The sequence below is a fragment of the Oncorhynchus clarkii genome, chromosome 14, assembly GCF_045791955.1.
Source record: "Oncorhynchus clarkii lewisi isolate Uvic-CL-2024 chromosome 14, UVic_Ocla_1.0, whole genome shotgun sequence".
NCBI classification, from domain to species: domain Eukaryota; kingdom Metazoa; phylum Chordata; class Actinopteri; order Salmoniformes; family Salmonidae; genus Oncorhynchus; species Oncorhynchus clarkii.
Window position 1 is genome coordinate 3,562,561 of NC_092160.1, and position 25,088 is coordinate 3,587,648.

Consider the following 25,088-nt stretch of genomic DNA (forward strand, 5'->3'; position numbering starts at 1 on the left):
ATATCATAACCGCCATCGATAAAAGACAGTACTGTGCAGCCGTCTTCATAGACCTTGCCAAGGCTTTCGACTCTGTCAATCACCGTATTCTTATCGGCAGACTCAGTAGCCTCGGTTTTTCGGATGACTGCCTTGCCTGGTTTACCAATTACTTTGCAGACAGAGTTCAGTGTGTCAAATCGGAGGGCATGCTGTCCGGTCCTCTGGCAGTCTCTATGGGGGTGCCACAGGGTTCAATTCTCGGGCCGACTCTTTTCTCTGTATATATCAATGATGTTTCTCATGCTGCGGGCGATTCCCTGATCCACCTCTACGCAGACGACACCATTCTATATACTTCCGGCCCGTCCTTGGACACTGTGCTATCTAACCTCCAAACGAGCTTCAATGCCATACAGCACTCCTTCGGTGGCCTCCAACTGCTCTTAAACGCTAGTAAAACCAAATGCATGCTTTTCAACCGTTCGCTGCCTGCACCCGCACGCCTGACCAGCATCACCACCCTGGATGGTTCCGACCTTGAATATGTGGACATCTATAAGTACCTAGGTGTCTGGCTAGACTCTAAACTCTCCTTCCAGACCCATATCAAACATCTCCAATCGAAAATCAAATCAAGAGTCGGCTTTCTATTCCGCAACAAAGCCTCCTTCACTCACGCCGCCAAACTTACCCTAGTAAAACTGACTATCCTACCGATCCTCGACTTCGGCGACGTCATCTACAAAATTGCTTCCAACACTCTACTCAGCAAACTGGATGCAGTTTATCACAGTGCCATCCGTTTTGTCACTAAAGCACCTTATACCACCCACCACTGCGACTTGTATGCTCTAGTCGGCTGGCCCTCGCTACATATTCGTCGCCAGACCCACTGGCTCCAGGTCATCTACAAGTCCATGCTAGGTAAAGCTCCGCCTTATCTCAGTTCACTGGTTACGATGGCAAAACCCACCCGTAGCACGCGCTCCAGCAGGTGTATCTCACTGATCATCCCTAAAGCCAACACCTCATTTGGCCGCCTTTCGTTCCAGTTCTCTGCTGCCTGTGACTGGAACGAATTGCAAAAATCGCTGAAGTTGGAGACTTTTATCTCCCTCACCAACTTCAAACATCTGCTATCTGAGCAGCTAACCGATCGCTGCAGCTGTACATAGTCTATTGGTAAATAGCCCACCCATTTTCACCTACCTCATCCCCATACTGTTTTTATTTATTTATTTTTATTTTTCTGCTCTTTTGCACACCAATATCTCTACCTGTACATAACCATCTGATCATTTATCACTCCAGTGTTAATCTGCATAATTGTAATTATTTGCCTACCTTCTCATGCCTTTTGCACACAATGTATATATAGACTCCCCTTTTTTCTACTGTGTTATTGACTTGTTAATTGTTTACTCCATGTGTAACTCTGTGTTGTCTGTTCACACTGCTATGCCTTATCTTGGCCAGGTCGCAGTTGTAAATGAGAACTTGTTCTCAACTAGCCTACCTGGTTAAATAAAGGTTAAATAAAAAATTTTTTAAAAAAAGACAGTGCTCTGCAGAGAGAGAGAGAGAGGAGCTGCAGTCTCAGCCCTGTAACTCTAACCGCATTCCTTCCAAGCAGAGTGGGCCTGCACAGGGAGCGCTGACCACAAACGCCCCAGCCAGCAGCCCAGCGGCTCCATCATGATCATCCATGATCCATCCCACCGACCCAGGCCAGGCCCAGGCTAGCCTCCCACCCCCAACCCTAACCTCCACCAACTCTGGGGCACCAGGCTCCAGCCCTCCTACCCCACCACCACCACCACAACCCTCACTGTCCATGGCCCCATCAGCCAATACCTGAGCCTGCCTGTGGATGTAGCTGTGAGGCAGTCTGCTCGGTCACCCCTGTCTCCAGCTCATCTATTATGCATTTGTTTGCATGATGGCACATTCACATCAAAGTCCCCCGGACCGACGGGACAGACCATGTTTCTTTTCTTTTCACTTCCTCTCCCTCGGTCTTGACTCTTGCAGCTAAGTTAATGGATGCAACCATTACCTTTCTCTGACCTGACCCAAAGCAGCAGAATGTTTCCTGGAACGCTGGCTAGTGCGAAGGGCAAGACTCACATCAAATAAACCTGTTGGACTGTGATGCGCTGCGTATGCTTTCTACAGCTGCCTCAGCCTGGCCGGCGCGAGCAGGGTCTTTAATACCAGGGTTAGGGGTTAGGCAATTCATATCACACTACCATAACAGATAATAACCAAGTATGACAGGGAGAGGTCATGAACCCCTCGTAAACCACCTCTCTCTCCGACCAGATTAGGAGAGCCTTCATTACAGGATAGTTTAGACATAGCAAAACGTCATCGGATAAAGAACTCAAACCAACTTCGGGGGAAACTTCAGACACTATAATTTACATTTGCTGATGGGAAAAGGATAAGAAACAGAGAGATTTACAGTATTCGCTTTGTCCATTCTTTCCACTCCTTAGAAACTGTCTGGGATTGTAAAGAATGCCTTATTAACCTCTGATAAATAAATACAAAAAAAATCCTAAATTCATTGCCAATAATGCTTTTATGTTGGAGCAGCATAGGGAGGAGAGGAAATTAAACTGTCATTCTCAACAAGTGTTTCTGAGACAGCATCGATAGCCCGGAGGAGAAACACAAACTGCTGTTGAATTGGCAGCGGAGAGTCTCGTTTCTTTAAACAGAGCCATGACTGCTGTCGTCAAACGCGGATCAAGTCTTCACCGCTACATGGAGCCGCACAGTGTGAACAAATAGGCTGTGAATTCATCTCTGGAGTAATCTCCAAAACAATGAAGGGAACAAAGACAATTTTGAAAGAGATTAACGTATTATTTGAGAGAGTTCCAATCTCTCTGTTTTCCTAATGGAAACATTTCACAGTAGAGCAAAAAAATAAAAATACACTAAACCCAAGTTAATAGAGCCCCAACGCTGCCCCAAAGTAAACACTAGTAAAGTTCAGGGCCGGTTGTCGGTTCCACACAGGGCGAACCTGAGTACGAGTGTTTCTCTGAGGACCGGCTCTAGTCCTCCCTGACAGCAAAGCTAACGGCTGCGGTGTGACCAGGCCAGGCATTCAAAGGGCTCGGCGAAATGGATATTCGGGAATAAAAATTCTGCTGTTACCCCCTCCGGTCCCAGGAAAACATTCCCCCTAGCACACCTTCACCTCAAGGACAGGAGTACAGAGCCGGGCTGTGTCACCTTACACCTAGCAGGGATCCGCAACCCAAATAAAAGCCCAACATCTGGGGGGGTTAAAGAATAATAACACGATGACTGTCCCTGCACTGACCGCAAACCTCCTCTCCTCTTCAAACTGTATGGGAAGCTAAATATTTGAGCGGAAACCCCCGTCCGAGACAATGATTGAAATTAAAACAGTGGGGAAGTTGACTTTGTTTCCCGGCGATCAGATATCAAAAGAGAAGTAGCGTTGTGACTTACAGGCGGCCAAGCTTGGGTGTGGACTGGAACAGCAGCTCTGGGAGAACCTGCAGCTTGTTCCGGTTCAGACGCCTGGAGAGAGAGAGAGAGGGAGAGAGAGGGGGAGAGAAGAGAGAGAGGGGGAGAGGAGAGAGAGAGAGAGGGAGAGAGAGAGAGAGAGAGAGAGAGAGAGGTGGAGAGGGAGAGAGAGAGAGAGAGGGGGAGAGGAGAGAGAGAGCGAGAGAGAGGGGGAGAGGAGAGAGAGGGAGAGAGAGGGAGAGAGAGAGAGAGAGAGAGAGAGAGGGAGAGAGAGAGAGAGAGAGAGAGAGAGAGAGAGAGGGTGAGAGGAGAGAGAGCGCAAGGGAAGGGCGAAAGCATCAGTCTGGTCAAATAAGCGCTGTTTGATGAGGCATTCAGACATTTGACTATGTGAAATGAATAGAGTACAGTTTGGGCTGTGTTGGTGTGTAGTGTAGTGTGAGAGAGACACAGCGAGACAGACTTAGGGAACATTTGAGGGCTGAAACATACGGCAACATCAAGCGCCATTGTGTTGTGGTACAGCAGGGAACAGAGATCGATGAGAAGGCCGGCGAAATATAAACGAAACACAGACGCTCCAATCAATCAATCAGATTAGAACCTCCGAAGTGGGATGACCCTTTGTTCGCGGAACAGGAAGACTGGGATAAGCCAATGGCAGCGCCCCGGGTCAAGAGTTCACAGATGGGCTAAAGCGGGTGACTTCCTATGAAGACGGGCATAGGTTATCAGGCTCTGAAGTCATCTGAAGCCTTTAAAGGCCATTATCACTGTGGTGAGCCTCTACAGGCTAACATGGGTGGGGGGGATGGGGTTCAGGATGCTAGGCCTTATCATGGCACCAAAGCCTTTCTCTGAGACAGGGGGTCACAGGGCACAGCTGAGGTATGTGGAGGAAGACGGGGGAGGTTCTCAGGATGTCATGAAAGAAGCCCTCAGAGCTTGATCACTCTCCCTCTGTCTCCCTCTGTCCTCATCCATCCCTGGCCTGCACAGCCGGATGGAGAGACTAAAGGCTTACCTAACACCTAGCCAGCTAGCATATCTACTTTCCACGCTGTTACGCCACAAATCATTATAGCTCAAAGCAAAGGCCTCAATCTCTGACCTGACCTCAATGAGGAACACAACATTAGGGAGAAGATCAACTGTCACATACGTTGTCAAGCCTGGAATACTCCTATAAGACACATTTGATGTACCACTTGACAGCACTGACTTTGATCTAATCGAACTAAATCAGATCTGTTTTGATACTTTCCTCCACTGATTCCTTAGCTCCATTTCAGCAAAGGTCAACTCCCTCACCCCATTACTTTACTCTACTGACATACATTTCCCTCAGAGAGAGAGAGACAACATGACTGGAGATATGTTCCCATGGCCCTGTCTACGATCTCTGTCAGTGTGATCCCTGTCACGTTACACCGCGGTACTAACGCCCACCTGTCCCAGAGCCAGGGTCATAAAGCGAGAGGTCTATGTGTGCACTGCGCGCCCGTGCCATACAAACAGCACCCTGACCGCCCAAGTCACACATGGGCTTCAGTCAACAGGGCAGGAGTGTCAGTGCGTAGTCTGCGGACATAGGACCCTTCACTCAGACCCTGGTTCCTTCCCAGCCGTATCCAGACCCATACCAGGGTCAGAAGGGGATGACGGGGGCAGGAATGGCAGAATACTGCAAAATTCCAGAGCGGTGTGAAAAGCGGATGGGCCGGCAGAATAACATCCAGGCAGAGTGAGTTCCTGGCAGGATAGGAAGAGGCTGTGACAGAAAGGGGACTTGGCTAGGAGATCTGGGAGATGGTCTGCCCAGGTACTGACGCACATTCGACAGGCGGACTTGGACCATCGTCATGGCTGGCAAGCCTGACATGCATGGGTTTGGTTTAGTTACCAGTGTGTGGTGAGCCAGCTACTTCCAGACCGAAACAAACCCAATGACACAGACAAGGTCAGCAAGCCAAATGTCTAGGTTATTCACTTGGACATCAGAAGCAGTTCCCTCCATGTTGTTTTGACCGAGTAGTCAGTTTCACGTCAGAGTGTTAATGTTCACACTCAGGAGTGATGTGGAGGTATGCTTCAACCGTGTCAAGGAGCAGGTAAGAGAGTCACCCACCTTGATTTTTAAATGTAGGTAATCTATATCGTCCTTACCTAAATATGCCGTTTTGAGTGCTTCTGAGAGTGCATATATGGTATACACACACACACACACACGCAACGCACACAGACAAAACAAACACGCACACTTAAGCACACAGAAACAGTGTAAATACCCAAACGTGGTATTAGGGGTGAAAAGTTTCTAGAGGGTGTCAGTCTGCTGCAGTGGCTGCTGGGTAGGGAAGTTAGGTCGTCTAGGGATACTTACAGTCTCTCTAGCTGTTTGAGGTCCTGGAACGCCCCCCTCTCAATCACTGTGATCTGGTTGTCCTCTAGGTGCCTGACAGAAAAGAGGGTGACAACATTATAGATCATGGGTTAAACGCAACATGGGGTAAAGCTACAGAACTCCTTTTAGAAGCAAGAACATGTACTCCTTTTCAAAGCAACACAGTGTACTCCTTTTAGAAGCAAGACCATGTACTCCTTTTCAAAGCAACACAGTGTACTCCTTTTAGAAACAAGACCATGTACTCCTTTTAGAAACAAGACCATGTACTCCTTTTAGAAACAAGATCATGTACTCCTTTTCAAAGCAATACAATGTACTCCTTTTAGAAACAAGACCATGTACTCCTTTTAGAAACAAGACCATGTACTCCTTTTAGAAACAAGACCATGTACTCCTTTTAGAAACAAGATCATGTACTCCTTTTCAAAGCAATACAATGTACTCCTTTTAGAAACAAGACCATGTACTCCTTTTAGAAACAAGACCATGTACTATAACTGCAGGGTTTTCCTTTGAGGTCTAAATGGGTATTCCTTACTTTAGCCTGTCGAGTGTCTACCCTCTGCTCTGGGAACATCATGTCATGTTTCAGGATCCCTAAGGTTTTCCAGATGCCTTACAAAGGCAGAACATCTCCATCTCCATGGATATGCTGTTTATATTTGTGTCTCTGGATATTAGGGCCAATCTGGAGTGACATATCTGAGAAGCACATGAATCGCAGAGTGACTGATACTCATGGCGGCTTGATACAACCAAGGCCATAAGCAGAAAGTGGAAACGCGAGACAGAAAACATTCTCTGCTTCTCATGTGGAATTCCGGTCTTTTGGCAGGAGGCTCTCGGTTATAAATTGTCTTTTAAGCAAATGTTTATACATGTGACTGCTTTACTGCTATTAATACATGTTTTTGTCATATCCGTTTGTCAGGGGGAGATGACACAGTTGGCCTCATCATAAGAGAAATATTCAGAGGCAATTTGTGAAGAATACCGCAGGTTTCCAGACTAACCCATTGGCCTAGCCAAAAGCCAGCAGCTCTAATACCCGTGGATTGGTCTCAGATGGAGCTAGTTATGCAAAGACCAAAATGTTTAGCCCAAAATAATTGCCTTATTTGGTTGATAAAAGACGAATCCTATACCTTGGATGATGATCTGATATATAAATCCGGTTCCCACAAACGAGGGATCAAACTCTCGCTGGTTTATTTATCGACATTTAAGTAAATATTCTCTGAACCCACCAGATGGGGTTGTGTGTATCGTGTAGTATAATAGTATTGTTTTCATATAGTTTATGTGGTCCATTATCCATATGGGACATAGGCCAGCAACTACACTATCATGAGGGGCAAGCCAGCAGTGAAAAAGGACCTACAGTAATGTGCTCATCAGCCCAAAACGAAGGGACCAAGGGAATCCCTTAAATGTATGTGTGTGGGTGTGTGTGTGTACTCAGATGTCGTTCCCAAGACTTCTACATCCACATGGTTTGGAGTAGGGAAATGTCACTGGCTGACTGCTGTTAATAATGAGCCACATAAAGAAAAAGGTAGCCGACCCGGCTGACAGTACTGCAGGACAGACCCTGCTTATTACCACTCCTTGGGCGCTTTCGATTGCCGGTTATTTTTGTCTCCACGCCATCCTTTTACACGCCCTTGTTCAGGAGGTAAACAGCACCAAGACGTCGTTAGATTACAGTCATTAGCTCAGCACGCGGTCACACGTGCTCAAGCTCTCTCTTCGGGCAAGAGAGGGGAGGAAGGAGCCCGTCGAGTCAATTGGTGCAACTCCAAACCGATGAGTGTCAAATACTTTCCTTTGTGTATCATCATTGTGATAGCCGTGAGAGGAGTTGGAGGGAAGTTATACTACAGTTGGGTTTTACTGCATGTCATTAACCAGGTAAAACGTACCAACGCTATGCTTTTTAACCTTGTAAATATTGTGCAATTATGACATTTTGCTCCCATGATTCCACATTTCCATTTGCTTAGTTATTTCCAATGGCTCGTAATCGTGGGATTTTAGACAGCTACTTATAGGTTAAACATAAACATAGTAAATTCAAAATGGCTTACTTAATCACTATAACCTGTTTCTTTCCTAATGACTATAACCAATGTTTCTCCCTTAATGACACAAATGCATTAAACAAAGCAACATGGGTCCAAATTTAGCAACCTGGGTCCAAATTTAGCAACCTAAGTCCAAATTTAGTTAGGATTTTTATGCAGTGAGACAATTGAGACATGGATTTTTAAACCTTGAGACAATTGAGACATGGATTTTTAACCCTTGAGACAATTGAGACATGGATTTTTAAACCTTGAGACAATTGAGACATGGATTTTTAAACCTTGAGACAATTGAGACATGGATTTTTAAACCTTGAGACAATTGAGACATGGATTTTTAAACCTTGAGACAATTGAGACATGGATTTTTAAACCTTGAGACAATTGGGACATGGATTTTTAAACCTTGAGACAATTGAGACATGGATTTTTAAACCTTGAGACAATTGAGACATGGATTTTTAAACCTTGAGACAATTGAGACATGGATTTTTAAACCTTGAGACAATTGAGACATGGATTTTTAAACCTTGAGACAATTGAGACATGGATTTTTAAACCTTGAGACAATTGAGACATGGATTTTTAAACCTTGAGACAATTGAGACATGGATTTTTAAACCTTGAGACAATTGGGACATGGATTTTTAAACCTTGAGACAATTGAGACATGGATTTTTAAACCTTGAGACAATTGAGACATGGATTTTTAAACCTTGAGACAATTGAGACATGGATTTTTAAACCTTGAGACAATTGAGACATGGATTTTTAAACCTTGAAACAATTGAGACATGGATTTTTAAACCTTGAGACAATTGAGACATGGATTTTTAAACCTTGAGACAATTGAGACATGGATTTTTTAACCTTGAGGCAATTGAGACATGGATTGAGCGTCATTCAGACGGTGAATGTGCAAGACAAAAGATTTAAGTGCCTTTGAACGGGGCATGGTAATAGGTTTTTCACCCTCAAAAGTTTCCCGTGTGTATCAAGAATGGTCCACCACCTAAAGGACATCCAGTCAACTTGTCACAACTGTGGGATGCATTGGAGTCAACATTGGGGGGGTGGGGGGTGCAACTCAAAATTAGGAAGGTGTTATTCATGTTTTGTACCTTCAGTGTATATCAACGTTATATCAAATTTGGTCTTATTATCATGCTTATTTGTGAAGGACGGAGAGAATGCTTACAGAACTCGCAGGTTCTTGATGCCAGAAAAGTCAACTTTAGTGATCCTGGTGATGTTATTCCTGTCCAAGTCCCTGAAAGGAGAGAGAGAGAGAGAGAGAGAGATATGTTAGAACGATAATCACACATCATCATAATCAGGGTCAGTCTATCAGTTCTCTATCCACGCTTGTGAACATGGGATGGTAATGCAGAGGTTCCCTGGCCGCGGCCCAAGCAGCACACTGCTCTGCTCTGTGGAGATAATGGCGGGGCACGGTGGCTGTGAAGTGGTGTGCTGGGTGTCCTTCACGCTGTGAAAGATTGCCCCTGAGGTGTGGAGAAGAGCACCTTCTCTTCAGTCTCTCTCTGCCTTGTGGCCCCTACCTAAGACACCGGGGGCCAAGTCCTTTCATCCCAGAGACTTTGTACCTGACTACCTTACTGGGCAAAGAGGAGCCATCCAGGACTCTCTGAGTGGCCCCACACTCTGCTCATATCTCAAACACACTGGCGCCAACAGGTAAGATGCTAGAGTGCTCACCTGTGTGTGTGTGTGTGTGTGTGTGTGTGTGTGTGTGTGTGTGTGTGTGTGTGTGTGTGTGTGTGTGTGTGTGTGTGTGTGTGTGTGTGTGTGTGCGTGTGTGTGTGTGTGTGTGTGTGTGTGTGCGTGTGTGCGTGTGTGTTTGCTCACTCATGGAAATCCACATACCATTGTGTGGGGATCATAGGCCTGCCTGTAACGATGTCAGTGTGTATTGTATACAGTCCGTACTGACAGCATGAATGTAGGACAAGACTGGAGAATGACAAAGGCCTCGAACAAATATACATTGATGTTACTTCTGATTTGATACATTTTTCTCTCTGGAGCCAAAAGCTTATCTTGCTTGCAGACTGTTACTCCGATTGAACTACTTCTCAGAATGTACGACACAAAGGAAGAATTAGGGAAGAAAAACACACACATTAAATACACACACACCCTTACACACACTCTTGCATGAGCACACGTAAGCACACACAGACACACACACACACACACACACTCTCACACGCACACACTAGGGCTGGAAATGGCCAGGAACCTCACAATACGATATTATCACGATACTTAGATGCCGATACGATATGTGCTGCGATTCTCGCGATTCTCACAATTCTATATGTATTGCGAATTCATACTGCGATTTTATTGTGATTTGATGTTCCAAACATATTGCTCACTATATGTCTACTGCAGAGAGACAAGAGAGAGCGTGAGGAAATGAGTTTTGATCAGTCAGGGAAATATGTTGGCTCACTACTTAAAAAGAAGATGGAGAACAAGCTATACGATTACAAAGTGTTTTGCCGCAGGTACACCTGACTAGCGCTAGGTAACGCTACCTACAGTACTATTTAAAACATTTTCTAAATCAATATTTGAAGTCAAATATCGATATATTTTCCAAAAAGAATATTGCGATATGTAACTGTTTCGCTCTTCTACCCCATCGCTAACACGCACACGCACACGCACACACACACACACACACACGGTTCTCCTGACGTGGGGCTCAGTGTATGTTTCTCATAATATAAATAAACATTTATAAATCTGATTTAAAGGCATATTGGATTTCAAAAGACTTCCCCAGCTCTGCACATAAAGAGCTCTAATGGGAGCCATATTGTGGCCTTAGAGAGGACAGGGGCCTGACTGCTGGTGAAGTCACCCTCCCATTCCCATTCCTCACTCTCACCCTCTGCTCTTCTCTCTCACCCTCTCTCTGCTCGCTCTCTGCTCTTCTCTCTCACACTCTCCCTGCTCTTCGCTCACCCTCTCTCTGCTCTCCTCTCTCACCCTCTGCTCTTCTCTCTCACACTCTCTCTGCTCTTCTCTCTCACACTCTCCCTGCTCTTCCCTCAACCTCTCTCTGCTCTACTCTCTCACCCTCTCTCTGCTCTCCTCTCTCCCCCTCTCTCTGCTCTCTCTCACACTCTCTCACTCGCTGTCTGTTCCATCTCTCACTCTCGCTACTTTTTCTATCGCCCTCCTGTCCCTTACTCTAACTCTTTCAACTTCTCATTCTGACCCTCAACTCTCTGTCCCTCACTCCCCCCTTCTCTCCCTGCCTCTCGGTCCCACACAACACTATCTCGCTCCCCTTCTCTAACCCAGCGTTCTTCCTCCCTCGCACTACAATCTCTCCTCTCTTATCTCTATCCTTCACTGTTCCCAGTAACTGTTACATCGTGGAAAACATGTTTCACCAGGGAATATAATCAGGCATCGCTACTCAAAGAAGTCAATTAAACAGGCTTTTAGAACGCTGTGATCTGGTAGGGGTCAGCAATCGACAAGCGGCTTTTGTGCACCCTGCTGCCCATTGTATGTTTTCATTTGTGTGAGGGATAAGGTGGCAATCCAAACAGCAGGTGTTCAGGGCCTCACAATGCCCACCCCCAGGCCACCCCACCCACTCAAGGCCTTTAAACCACTGAACCAACTAGTCTGGCACAGAAGCTGACAGAGTGTTTTACTTTACCTCGGGCGAAATCACTTACAAGAGCACTTTATTGATGCATCGACCGACCGGACAAGAAAATACATTTATTTTGGCCCAGGAACATTATGTTGCACAAATGACATATCGGGTGACACGTAACGAAAAGGCCCCCAAAGCCCCTTCAAATCCATGGGAGAAGAATTTTTACAAAAACACATAAACGATCTCTCTTTTCTCCATCTAACACTTTGCTTCACAATGTGCTTCCTGCTGTAATCTCCTGTTATTTTCCTTGAAGCTGAAGTCGCCTGGTCTTCCACAGCAGATGGAAGACCAGGCCACAGCAGGTATGCTCCACTTCCTTCTCAAAGCCTCTAAACCATGTTCGGAATCTTCATTGAGTTACTCCTCTCATGCTCAGAACTACACTATATATACAAAAGTATGTGAACACGCCTTCAAATTAGTGGATTCGGCCGTTTCAGCCCGAAAGGTGTATAAAATTGAGCACACAGACATGCAATCTCCATAGACATTGGCAGTAGAATGGCCTTACTGAAGGGCTCAGTGACCTTCAACGTAGCATCGTCATACAGTAGGATGTCACCTTTCCAACAGTTCGTCAAATTTCTACTCTGCTAGAGCTGCCCCAGTCAACAGTAAGTGCTGTTATTGTGAAGTGGAAACGTCTAGGAGCAACAACGGCTCAGCCATGAAGTGACACTTTTTCTCCATCCATAACAAACACAGCTGATTAATCAAATTGCATTCTAAACTGAAGATCATGATTAGGCGATTATTGGAATCTGGTGTGTTAGCTGGGGCTTAGGCAAAATTTTGACACCAATCCGGCCCTCGGGGACTGGAATTGCCCACTGCTGCTAGCGGGTAAAAATCATCTGTCCTTGGTTGCAACACTAACTACTGAGTTCCAAACTGCCTCTGGAAGCAACGTCAGCACAAGAACTCTTAGTCGGGAGCTTCATGAAAAGGGTTTCAGTGGAAACGCGTTCTCTGGAGTGATGAAACATGCTTCAACATCTGGCTGACTGACACATCTGGGTTTGGCAGATACCAGGAGAACGCTACCTGCCTGAGTGAAGTGTCAACTGTAAAGTTTGGTGGGGGAGAAATAACGGAGCTGTTTTTCGTGGTTCGGGCCAGGCCCCTTATTTCAAGTGAAAGAAATCTTAACGCTACAACATACAATGACATTCTAGACAATTCTGTGCTTCCAACTTGAGGCAACAGTTTGGGGAAGGCCCTATCCTGTTTCAGCATGACAATGCCTCCGTGCACAAAGCAAGGTCCATACACAAATGGTTTGTCGAGATCGGTGTGAAAGAACTTCACTGGCCTGCGTAGAGCCCAGACCTTAAACCTATCGAACACCTTTGGGATGAATTGGAAGGCCAACTGCGAGCCAGGCCTAATCGCCCAACATCAGTGCTTGACCTCGCTAATGCTCTTGTGGCTGAATGGAAGCAAGTCCCCGCAGTAATGTTCCAACATCTAGTGGAAAGGTCATTGTCCTGTTGGAAGGTGAACCTTCACCCCAGTCTGAGGTCCTGAGTTCTCTGGAGCAGGTTTTTCCTCAAGAATCTCTCTGTACTATGCTCTGTTCATCTTGCCACCACCATGCTTCACCGTAACGAATCTTCTTTCTCATGGCCTGAGAGACCTTTAGGTGCTTTTTGGCAAACTCCAAGCGGGCAATCACGTGCCTTTTACTGAAAAGTGGCTTCCGTTTGGCCACTCTACCATAAAGGCCTTATTGGTGGAGTGCTGCAGAGATGGTTGTCTTTCTGGAAGGTTCTCCCATCTCCACAGAGGAATTCTGGAGCTCTCTCAGAGTGGACATTGGGTTCTTGGTCACCTCCCTGACCAAGGCCCTTCTCCCCCGATTGCTCAGTTTGGCTAGCTCTAGGAAGAGTCTTGGTGGTTCCAAACTTCTTCCATTTAAGAATGATGGAGGCCACTGTGTTTTTGCAGACCTTCAAAGCTACAGACATTTTTTGGGACCTTTCCCCAGATCTGTGCCTCGACACAATCCTGTCTCGGATCTCTATGGAAAATTCCTTCGACCTCATGGCTTGGTTTTGCTCTGACATGTATTGTCAACTATGTGACCTCAAGTTGTAGAAACATCACCAGGATGATCAATGGAAACAGGATGCACCTGAGCTCAATTTTGAGGCTCTTGCAAACGGTTTGAATACTTATGTAAATAAGATATTTTGTTTTTGCTTCTTTATACATTTGCAAAAAATATATAAAAACCTGTTTTTGCTTTGTCATTATGTGGTATTTTGTGTAAACGGACGAGAAAAAAATATGAATTTAATACATTTTTGAATAAGGCTGTAACATAACGTGTTACACATTTCCAAATGTGGAAAAAGTGAAGGGGTCTGAATACTTTCTGAATGCAATGTGTTTATGTAAGCTGCCATTTCATTTGATAGAACATTATAATGTCTTTCCTTTACGTTGTATTAGGACGAATGTGGACAGAACTGATGAGAACATTCCTTCCTCAAGCACTTACATGACCATATTACACGGAACAGTTTACAAGTAATGTGAGATCTGCAATTAACATAGCAGACATTTTAAAGTTATCATGTTCTCGTTGGAATGTTCACTGATTTATGTAACTACACAGATCTGCACAGGCCATTGAATGATGGCTACCATCACAAATATTTCCAGATCACACACAAATGAAAAGACATTTGAGACTTTACTGCAGCTGATGCAATGCTTTTCTAAGGCTCTTATCGGGATATTGGTGGTTTCCAGGGTGGAACGTGGCCCATTGCTCCCTCCTTCCCCTCCTACCGCAGTCCTCCCTTTTTTTCCAGCACATTCAAGCTCTTCCCTCTTCCCAGTCCTGTGTGTTTTCCTGTTGGAAAGACACTTCATTTCCACTTGTGACAGATCAAATAGGGAGGTTTGTAACTCAATCACGAGTCTGAGGAATCAAATATTCTCTTTCTGCCTTCCTTTCATCTCCTCCACAAGGGTCTGGATGCAACACATTCAGTGCCTTGCAAAATAATTCACCCCCCTTGGCGTTTTTCATTGCATAATAACCTGTCATTTAAATTGATTTTTATTTGGATTTCAGGTAATGGACAGACACAAAATAGTCCAAATTGATGAAGTGAAATTAACATTTTTTTTTTTAAATATATATTTTTTAAATGTAAAACTGAAAAGTGGTGGGTGCATATCTATTCACACCCTTTGCTATGAAGCCCCGAAATAAGATCTGGTGCAACCAATTACCGTCAGAAGTCACATAATTAGTTAAAAACAGTCCACCTGTGTGCAATCTAAGTGTCACATGATCTGTCACATGATCTCAGTATATATACATACACCTGTTCTGAAAGGCCCCAGAGTCTGCAACACCACTAAGCAAGGGGCACCACCAAGCAAGTGGCACCATGAAGACCAAGGAGCTCTCCAAACCTGCCAAGGAGGTCATTAATCAGAGAGGCAACAAAGAGACCAAAGATAACCCTGAAGGAGCTGCAAAGCTCCACAGTGGAGATTGGAGCATCTGTCCATAGGACCACTTTAAGCCGTACACTCCACAGAGCTGGGCTTTATGGAAGAAAGGCCAGAAAAAAGCCATTGCTTAAAGAAAAAAAATGTGCAAACACGTTTGGTGTTCGCCAAAAGGCATGTGGGAGACTCCCAAACATATGGAAGAAGGTATTCTGGTCAGATGAGACTAAAATGTAGCTTTTTGGCCATCAAGGAAAACACTATGTCTGGCGCAAATTCAACACCTCTCATCTCCCCGAGAATACAATCCCCACAGTGAAGCATGGTGGTGGTAGCATCATTTACATCAGCAGGGACTGGGAAACTGCTCAGAATTTAAGGAATGATGGATGGCGCTAAATATAGGGAAATTATTGAGGGAAACCTGTTTCAGTCTTCCAGAGATTTAAGACTGGGTCGGAGGTTCACCTTCCAGCAGGACAATGACCCTAAGCATACTGCTAAAGCAACACTCGAGTGGTTTAAAAGGAAACGTTTAAATGTTTTGGAATAGCCTAGTCAAAGCCTAGACCTCAATCCAATTGAGAATCTATGGTATGGCTTAAAGATTGCTGTACACCAGCGGAACCCATCCAACTTGAAGGAGCTGTAGCAGTTATGCCTTGAGGCTAGGTGTGCCAAGTTTATAGAGACATACCCCAAGAAAATTGCAGCTGTAATTGCTACCAAAGGTGGCTCTACAAAGTATTGACTTTGGGGGGGTGAATAGCTATGCACGCTCAAGTTTTCTGTTTTTTTGTCCTATTTCTTGTTTGTTTCACAATAAAAAATATTTTGCATCTTCAAAGTTGTAGGGATGTTGTGTAAATCAAATGATACAAACCCCCCAAAAATCAAGTTTAATTCCAGGTTGTAAGGCAACAAAATAGGAAAACTGACATGGTCACCCTAATAGCGTGTGTATAGGCATAGTTCATGGATCACTTGAGCCTGGCAGACATCTTTAAACTACAGGTAGCTAGCTACATGTAATGATAATAAATAATACCACTCTCAATACATTCAGGGAGGAGTCACACACACACAAAGACGGAAAAGGAGATATACAGTGAGCTCTGAAAGTATTGGTACTGTAAAAAAAAAAAGAGATTTTGTTTTGGCTCTGTACTCCAGCACTATGGATTTAAAATGATACAATGACTATGAGGTTAAAGTCAGCTTTCATTTGAGGATATTTTCATCCATATTGGGTGAACCGTTTAAAAATTACAGGACTTTTTGTGCATAGTCCCCCCCCCCCCCCCCCCATTTTAGAATACGTTTCCAAACACTTTTACATTAATGTGGATGCTATCATGATTACGGATAGTACTGAATGAATTGTGAATAATGATGAGTGAGAAAGATGGACGCACAAATATCGTACCCCCAAGACAAAATTTCAATAGGGGATATTTGGGGGCAGGATATTTGTGCTTCTGTAACTTTCTCACTCATCATTATTCACGATTCATTCAGGACTATCCGTAATCATGGTAACATCCAAATTAATAGAAGTGTTTAGAAATATATTATATTCTTATTAACAATAAAATTGACTCCAAAATGTCACAATACATTATTTACAATTTCTATTGGGCACAAAATAATCTGAAACACAACCAAAACAAACAACAAATGCATCCAACAAGTTTGTAGAGCCACAAGCTTGATGTAGTCATTGCATGCTAAGAATATGGGACCAAACACTAAACTTTTAATAAACAAGTTCAGTTGTCTTAAAATAAGGGGGGGGGGGGTACAAAAAGAGCTGTAATTTCTAAACGGTTCACCCGACCGATATGGATGAAAATACCCTCAAATTAAAGCTGACGGTATGCACTTTAACCCCATTGTATCATTTCAAATCCAAAGTGCTGGAGTACAGAGCCAAAACAACAACAAAAAAATGTCACACTCTCAATACTTTTGGAGCTCACTGTAACCTAGCGGTCATGCTCACCTAGTACTTCCTAATCCTAACATATGCCACATCACATTTCAGACGAAGAACTGCTCTGTATTTACAAAAATAACAGACACCACTTCATCACTGGCCTGACGATGACTCAGCCATGGAATGTTAACGCTATTCGCTCGGTGAACAAAGATGACCAAAGAAGATGACAGCAACAATCTGTGCCATTTTCCATTGTTTATGAGGCAGCGTTAGCGGGATAGGTTACATTTCACTGGGACTTTTGTTTTCTAAATATTTTCTTTATCGCACTGCCTGGATGAGTTCCCAGCTGAAGGACACCCACTTCAGACTATGCACAGCCGACAAAAATGATTTATATTTTTTTCTCATTGCCACTGTTTACTTTCACAATCGTTTATTTTCAAGGCCTGACAGGCAGGCAGGCAGCTCGAACATCCCAGCATACCTGAGTCAGTCTTTGCAGTTTGTACAGTACATGACTCCTTAGATTACATCTGTACGGCGGACTTCAGAGGTGACAGGGCCACTTTTAGCGCTTCTGTGTGAAAGTCGATCTGACAGACGCCGGAGCAGCCCAGGGCTTGAGGTGCAGGAGACACACAGCATATGTAAACCAAGGAAGATGGAAGAAGCCAAGGAGGAAGAGAAGAAAGCAGCCAACACACAAACAGAGGAAAAAAATGAGGTACACTGCCAGAGATTTAAACAAGCGGGGACAGTGATAAAACACACAAATAAATCACAAGATTCTCTCGTGAACGCTGTCAAAGTAAGGAGTAAGGCGAGCAGTTTAACCAGACCCCCAGAGCTCCAGTATAGCGCTATGGAGAGGGTTGTTCAAACACCATTAAACAGAAACTTCACATGTCACTGCCTGGACATCCTGCCTCTCTTTGCGAACATTACCCCCAGATCTAGACGCCACATACAGTCACATTCTGATCAACTCACAGCACAGCACAGAGAGCATGCAGTGATTCCTGGCTCCATACATTGTTTACAGGGTTGCTAGCTGCAACGTAGTGTTTGGGGCCCTTACGCAGCTTACATCACAGTGACAAAGACACCGAAACATGCAGAGAGTTATCCATATTTCTTAGATTGGGATAAACACTGTTTCACATGCAGCTAAGTTTAGCGAGAACTGAGAATATAAATGATGGTCTGAGGGGACAAAGCAAATGGCCTTGATGTGTTGCTTTGGTGACAGAACCCCAACAACAAAAGACGGGCCTTGTTAACCTAAAATGGCCCCCAGGCTCACAGACTCTTACAGATGATCCAATCCAGTCTTGCATTAAAGCATGACACACACTTGGACGAGTTATGGACTTCTGTGTCCCTACATTTTGGACTTACCTATTCAAGGACATCATTCGTGACTTGGACCACTTTCTCAACAATCTGCAAAAAGTTTGCTCCTTCTCTCTGCCAGTTCTGGCCTTTTAAGTGCTGGCTGAAATAAAGCATCTCCAAATATTTTCCATGCCGGGTGATTTTTTTATAAGGTGGACGGCTGATATTTCCCAGTAGGCTAACGCTAGCTGAGCCTGCTGGCAGTACCAGCTGCTGGCTGCCTGGCAACTTCAACTCATTATCAGACAGTTCAACTAATACCTTAGACACACCAGTAGGATTGTCAAACGCTTGCCTTCCGACAGTACTCAGCACCTGAACAGAGAGTCTGCAGTCAATCTTTTTTTGTGTTCAAACAGCAAAGACCTTGAAGTCGTCAGCCACTCAGCCTTGTTAAAATACTCCAGACCAGAAGGTGGCAATGCATGTCCGTGTGAGTTGCTTTATGATCTAGTCAACCTTAGCTAGCTAGCTGCATTAATGTTGCTATTGTTGTAGAAAGTTCTTGTTGATACTAGCCAGATGGCCACAGCTAGATAACTAGCTGTCAAAGAAAGAGTTTAATTCACTCTCCATAATCGCATACAGCCCATAGACACATGTTTAGCTAGCTTGCTAACGTTACCTAAATTGTTAGCATGATTCGCTAGCTAGCTGTTGTGCTAGCTAGGTAAAGTAAAGAGGCAGATAGAACAATGAGCCATATGTTTCACTGGATGTATGAATCTGATGCATCCGTTTGGCATTTCCACTCACCTCCAATTTTATTTTACTGATTGCCTGAGTTACTTGACGTGGAATGGAGTTCTATATAGTTAAGGCTCTATGTAGTACTGTGTGCCTCCCACTGTCTGTTCTGGACTTGGGGACTGTGACTAGACCTCTGGTGGCATTAAGCAAAGCAGACGGCACCATTGAATTGTTTTTAAAATGTAGAGCATCTAGAGCATCCTGTCGGGCTGTATCACCGCCTGGTACGGCAACTGCTCTGCCCACAACCGTAAGGCTCTCCAGAGGGTAGTGAGGTCTGCACAACGCATCACCGGGGGCAAACTACCTGCCCTCCAGGACAACTACACCACCCAATGTCACAGGAAGGCCAAAATGATCATCAAGGACAGCAGCCATGCAAGCAACTTCCTGTTCACCCTGCTATCATCCAGAAGGCGAGGTCAGCACAGGTGCATCAAAGCTGGGACCGAGAGACTGAAAAACAGCTTCTATCTCAAGGCCATCAGACTGTTAAACAGCCATCCCTAACATTGAGTGGCTGCTGCCAATATACTGACTCAATCTCTAGCCACTTTAAAAAGGTAAAATTGGATGTAATACATGTATCACTAGTCACTTTAAACAATGCCACTTTATACAATGTTTACATACCCTACATTACTCAACTCATATGTATATACTGTACTCTATACCATCTACTGCATCATGCCTATGCCGCACGGCCATCGTACTTATATGTACATATTCTTATTCATTCCTTTACACTTGTGTGTGTATAAGGTAGTTGTTGTGAAATTGTTAGATTACTTGTTAGATATTACTGCACAGTCGGAACTAGAAGCACAAGCATTTCGCATTAACATCTGCTAACCATGTGGATGTGACCAATACAATTTGATTTGATTTAAGTAGTACTTTAAAGTATTTCTACTTAAGTACTTTATGCCACTGGTGTCTGAGAGGGGTGCTAGTAATTTAAACAGAAAGCTTGGTGCATTAAACATGCTAATAATTCTCAGAAATACAAGTAGTGATGAAGCCAATCTCTCCTCTACTTTGAGCCAGGAGATATTGACATATTATTAATGTTAGCTCTCCGTGTACATTTAAGGGCCAGTCGAGCTGCCCTGTTCTGGGCCAATTGTAATTTTCCTAAGTCCCTCTTTGACCACACGACTAGTCCAGGTGTGACAAAACTAGGGCCTGTAGTACCTGCCTTGTTGATAGCATTGTTAAGGCAGAGCAGAGCTTTATTATGGACAGACCTTTCCCCATCTTAGCTACTGTTGCATCAATATCTTTTGACCATGACAGTGTACAATCCAGGGTTACTCCAAGCAGTTTAGTCTCGTCAACTTGCTCAATTACCACATTATCCATTACAAGATTTAGTTGAGGTTTAGGGTTTTAGTGAATGGTTTGTCCCAAATACAATGCTTATAGTTTATTTTTATATATATTTAGGACTAACTTATTTCTTGCCACTCATTCTGAAACTGACTGCAGCTCTTTGTTAAGTGTTGCAGTGATTTCACTTGCTGTGGTAGCTGACGTGTATAGTGTTCTATCTTGGGTTAGTCTTTGGTAAAGAAACTGCATTTACTCTGGGCAGCCAGCTACAGACAGCTGCTTCGTGGAAACAAATCCATTGTGATTTTACTGTAATGTTACTAGCTACAGTTGCCAAAAAGCTAGCTTGGTAAATCATTTAGTGTTGTGTGCATTGTGCTGCACTTACCACTTTATTCGTTTCGCATGAAGTGTGTGCGATTGCCTTGCTCAGTTAGCAAGCTAACGTTAGCTAGCTAACTAACTAACTAATAAGCTAGTGCACATCAAACCTAACAAAAAATATATTCTTCCAGCACAAATCTCCTTAGCTAGATGTAAAATATGTAAAGACTTGCTCTAGGAAAAAAATGTATTATGCACCTTATTTTAGCAAGAACAATTCTGATGAAAAGGGTGGATTACACTGGGAAAAGTGCCTTCATTTTTCCTTTTTTGTTGTCACTCCTGTCGGCTCCCCCACGTGGAGGTTCATGCTCTCTGATTGGCTCAAAGTCAAGTTTTCAGCCACTGCCGTCCATTGTGATTCTACAAGTAGAAACGGCATTTTCGTCTGTACCAGGTCGGTACACAGCAGGTACATCTTTTGTTATAGCAAAAGAAGGAATGGCCTCCTACGGTGATAAGTACATATCGGCAGTCCATCGGAACTCAGATTCTCTGTGTGTTTCATGCTCAAGACACCAACTCTAGAAGATTCACTCACTGAACGCATGTCCTATAAAGTCTCACTACAAGACAAACTCAAGTTAAGCTTAAATTCGTTCACCACCTAGGCAATGGATTTGGGATGTAGAGGCATCTAGTAACTTTGTAGTGTAGGCTACAAATGGTCTAGGATCATTTCATCCTCCCTTTGAGGTGTTGATTAGCAGTGTAATTGGGATGATGGATAGTTGAAGTGATGGTAACCGCATACTCATCGTTCTAAGCTGACAGCCTCCCATTCTCCCACCCTGAGTGGTGATGGACTGTGGGTGCGGCTGGGCTGTAGTTCATCCATCATGGTCCCAGCACCAGCAGCTTGATAAGAGCCAGGAGCAGCATACAGTACATACTCAATCAAGCACACCAGCAGCCTACACAGTTCCACATTGTTCGCAAAGTGTGAAGTCGTTGGAAAGCTGGGGAACTGTGAAAAACTCCACTGTAGAGATGATGGCATTCTTTACAAAAAAATATGAATGAGAGAGGTAGAAAGAGTGAAAAAGAGCAAGTGAGAGGGCAAGTGAGAGAGTGTGTGTGTGTTTGCTTGCCAAGTAGAATGAGTGAAAAGAAAGAAAGAAAGAGGTGTGAGTAATAGAGTAATAGCACAATTTTAAAGAATAAAATAGCTGTTAAGAATCATATTAATGTATTTATGTGAAGGAAGCAGTGTTATTGGAGGAGCAGTATCCCAACAGTGAAGTCATAGTACCCATTGCCCAGCATGGGGCAAGGGCTCAGTCATTAGAGCTAAATCAACACTCCAGGGTGTTCTGGGAAACCAAGCAGGGTGTGAATTGCACCCCAGAGTAGAAGCGCCTGTTCCACCTTGGCCACCATCGTTAAGCTCTCACAATCCTTCTGCTCAAACAAGATGCAAATGAGATAGATCTCAAGTGGTCCTGAGTAATGACAGAACAAAATTGATTGGGCTTCTACTTTGGTATTCTATAGGAGCTAGGCTGGCAATCCCCTTTGGAAAGCAGGAATGTTCAACAGACAGGTTTCCTCCTTTTATTACGTTAGCACTCAAACATCCTTCCTCAAAACAACTGTGAACAAAATATGAACATGTCTCATTGCTGCCTCCTATCAGCAACTGCAGTCAAACGTCCCATAGAACTTGACCAGCAACTAAATAAAGAAAATATATAAACTTTTTCCTTAAAGGGGACCCCCCAATCCCACTTAGTATTATAATTTATTTTCTCAGTGTAAAATGTCTTGGGATTGCTCTCCCAAACACAACAGGTCTTACGGGGTCAACTAGCCTCTGGCTAATGCGAACACTGTTTGCTTTCATACCACTTCCAAGCAAAAATGATTGTGTTTTGTTGTTTCAGTGCCTCACATGTTTTGTAACCCCCAGGTCCCTAAGCTGCTTAGTTATGCTAGATAATAGGTCCCATCTCCTAGAATCACCAGAGGTGGAAAGACTGCATTTTCAGGGATGTCGGGACCCACTTCTCCATAGGGTTGCTATTTCATGCTGTCCCCTGGTTAATTTGGCAGAGGCTGACTGGACAGGAAAGAGAGCAAAGGCTTCAGGGTAGGCTATGGCCACAGATCAGACCTGAACTGCTGGCACTCCCTAAAAGTGCCATTGCATATGACACACTTCATGAAATGACAAACCTAGGCACATATTTTTTATTTTGACAATAATATAGGTGACTCACTCCTTTGTTGCAAAGGATGCTTTGATTTCTGAGTGAAGCTGTTACTCTTACTTTCTACCCCGTTATAATCAAGTAACGAGGGTTTATTATCAACAACTGATATGAGATATTTCCTATTTAAATATGAGGTAAACGTATTCATCCACATATTTGACTGGTTTATTTTGTGTTCTAGGGGTATGGGTGTTTTGAGGGGATAAGGGCACCTCATTCTCTCCAGTATGCCCTTGAAGTCCTTCAGTCTTCATTAAGCCAGTCTGGTCTAATTGGTTCCCAATGTTACTAACTTTGACATATTGCCTACCTGTGCCTGGTTACTCATACAGGTTCCATACAGGCTCTGTTGAAATAAATAAAACGAAATGTACACAATGGCAACCGCCCTAATTAACAACATGTTTTATTGTCGTCTCTATTTTAAGATTGACATTACAAAACGAGTATATGCTCATCTAAAGATTAGCTAAACATTTCAATCCGAAAACTCGTCAACATTTTGAGTGAAATCGATGTCTTACGCTCTCAAGATCATACAGCTTCAGCCGACCGGGGCACGCAGGCAAGGCAGGTGCCAGATGTGGCGCATCTTCATAGCTGTATCTATCACTGTTTGAAACCACAATCAACAGGCTCTGCATCTGACTACATTAACCACTCGTACATTAACCACTCACTCATAATCACCTAGGCTCTGAAAATAGAAATGGACACAAGAGCAGTGGAATGATGAAAGCTTTTCGGGTTACTTACAAACGCTCCGCGTTCCTAGGTATTCCTTTAGGCACCGTCCTGAAGCCTTGACCCTGGCAATCCACATGAGATCCAGAGCAACTGCATTTGTGAGGACATCCATTCACCGCGGCAGAGCACAGCAATCCGCACATCAGAACCCATATCCCCCAGTGATACGCCGTCCACTTCTCCTGCACAGTCGGTAGCATGGTATCCACGATGGCAAACAAAAACAACAGTCTTGAAAACTAAAAAAATAAATAAACACTGAATAAAAATGTATATAAAAGGAGGAATCCCCCAAAAGTAGATTCAACTTTCGTATTACAGGCAATAATAACTAGTTCAATTAAAGGCTGAAAGGTCCAGAAGCTAAGAATATGAGTAGATCAAATCAGCTTCTGAAAGTTGAGTAACTTCCCAAAGAAAATCGATGCGGTGTTGGGCTCATTCAAAGTCCCACTCGTGTTCTGCTGTTTCCTCACCATTGATACAAAACTAGAAATATTAGAGAATGAAAAAATCCTCTCAATCCAATTTCAAGACACTCTTCACCCGGATTCGTGTGCAATTTTACCTAAACAAATCTTAATCGGAACGTCTCCAAATTCTCAATTAAAAAAGTAAAATTGCCAAAGAAAATAAGTACATAAAGTAACGTTTCAGATGTGATAACAATGGCTCAGTTCTTGCGGGAACAGCAGCTAGAAAGTATCACACAGTCCCATTCCAATTGATGCCTTTTTGAAACAAGAACTCGTAATCACAAAACTTCAGCAGAGCGCATGTAGGCTGGAGTCTGCGAGAAAACTCATACCTATTTCCAACCCCCAAATTCTCCACTTCAGATTCCTACTGGTTCGCACTGCGCTGATGTCACTAAAAGCAGAAAATAAGTTATTCGTCTAACTTTGTTTTAATGGCCCTCATCTGCTCTTTACATTCAGTAAGTGAAATAATAAAGAGAAGTACATGGCATTTTGGAATAAGTTACACGCAATGAGTTTGCAATTGATGAGTTACATGGAAAACTTCAAGAATTTTAGAAGTTCAGAATTTAGGCATTAAAACACTGATGTGTTTAGAATCAGGCAATTATATTTTCCTCTATTTTACCTAGCGTGGTGGTATGATAGCCTAGTGCACAATTATAAATTAGGCTATTTGTGCC

General features: G+C 43.8%; 1 protein-coding gene across 2 annotated transcripts in view; it reads right to left on the bottom strand.

Annotated features, from left to right (window-relative positions):
- LOC139366141 (slit homolog 3 protein-like) overlaps positions 1 to 24,741 on the bottom strand; it is a 221,573-nt gene extending 196,832 nt beyond the window's left edge. The window contains exons 1-4 of one of the 2 annotated variants that reach the window (XM_071103287.1): positions 23,936 to 24,741; positions 9,179 to 9,250; positions 5,873 to 5,944; positions 3,472 to 3,543 (exon numbers count right to left, since the gene is read on the bottom strand). In XM_071103287.1, the coding sequence (XP_070959388.1) occupies positions 3,472 to 3,543; positions 5,873 to 5,944; positions 9,179 to 9,250; positions 23,936 to 24,126 (407 nt within the window). In that variant the 5' untranslated portion in view covers positions 24,127 to 24,741. The remainder of the gene's footprint in view (positions 1 to 3,471; positions 3,544 to 5,872; positions 5,945 to 9,178; positions 9,251 to 23,935) is intronic. The other variant, XM_071103286.1, reaches the window with a different exon arrangement.
- Positions 24,742 to 25,088: the final 347 nt, after the last annotated feature.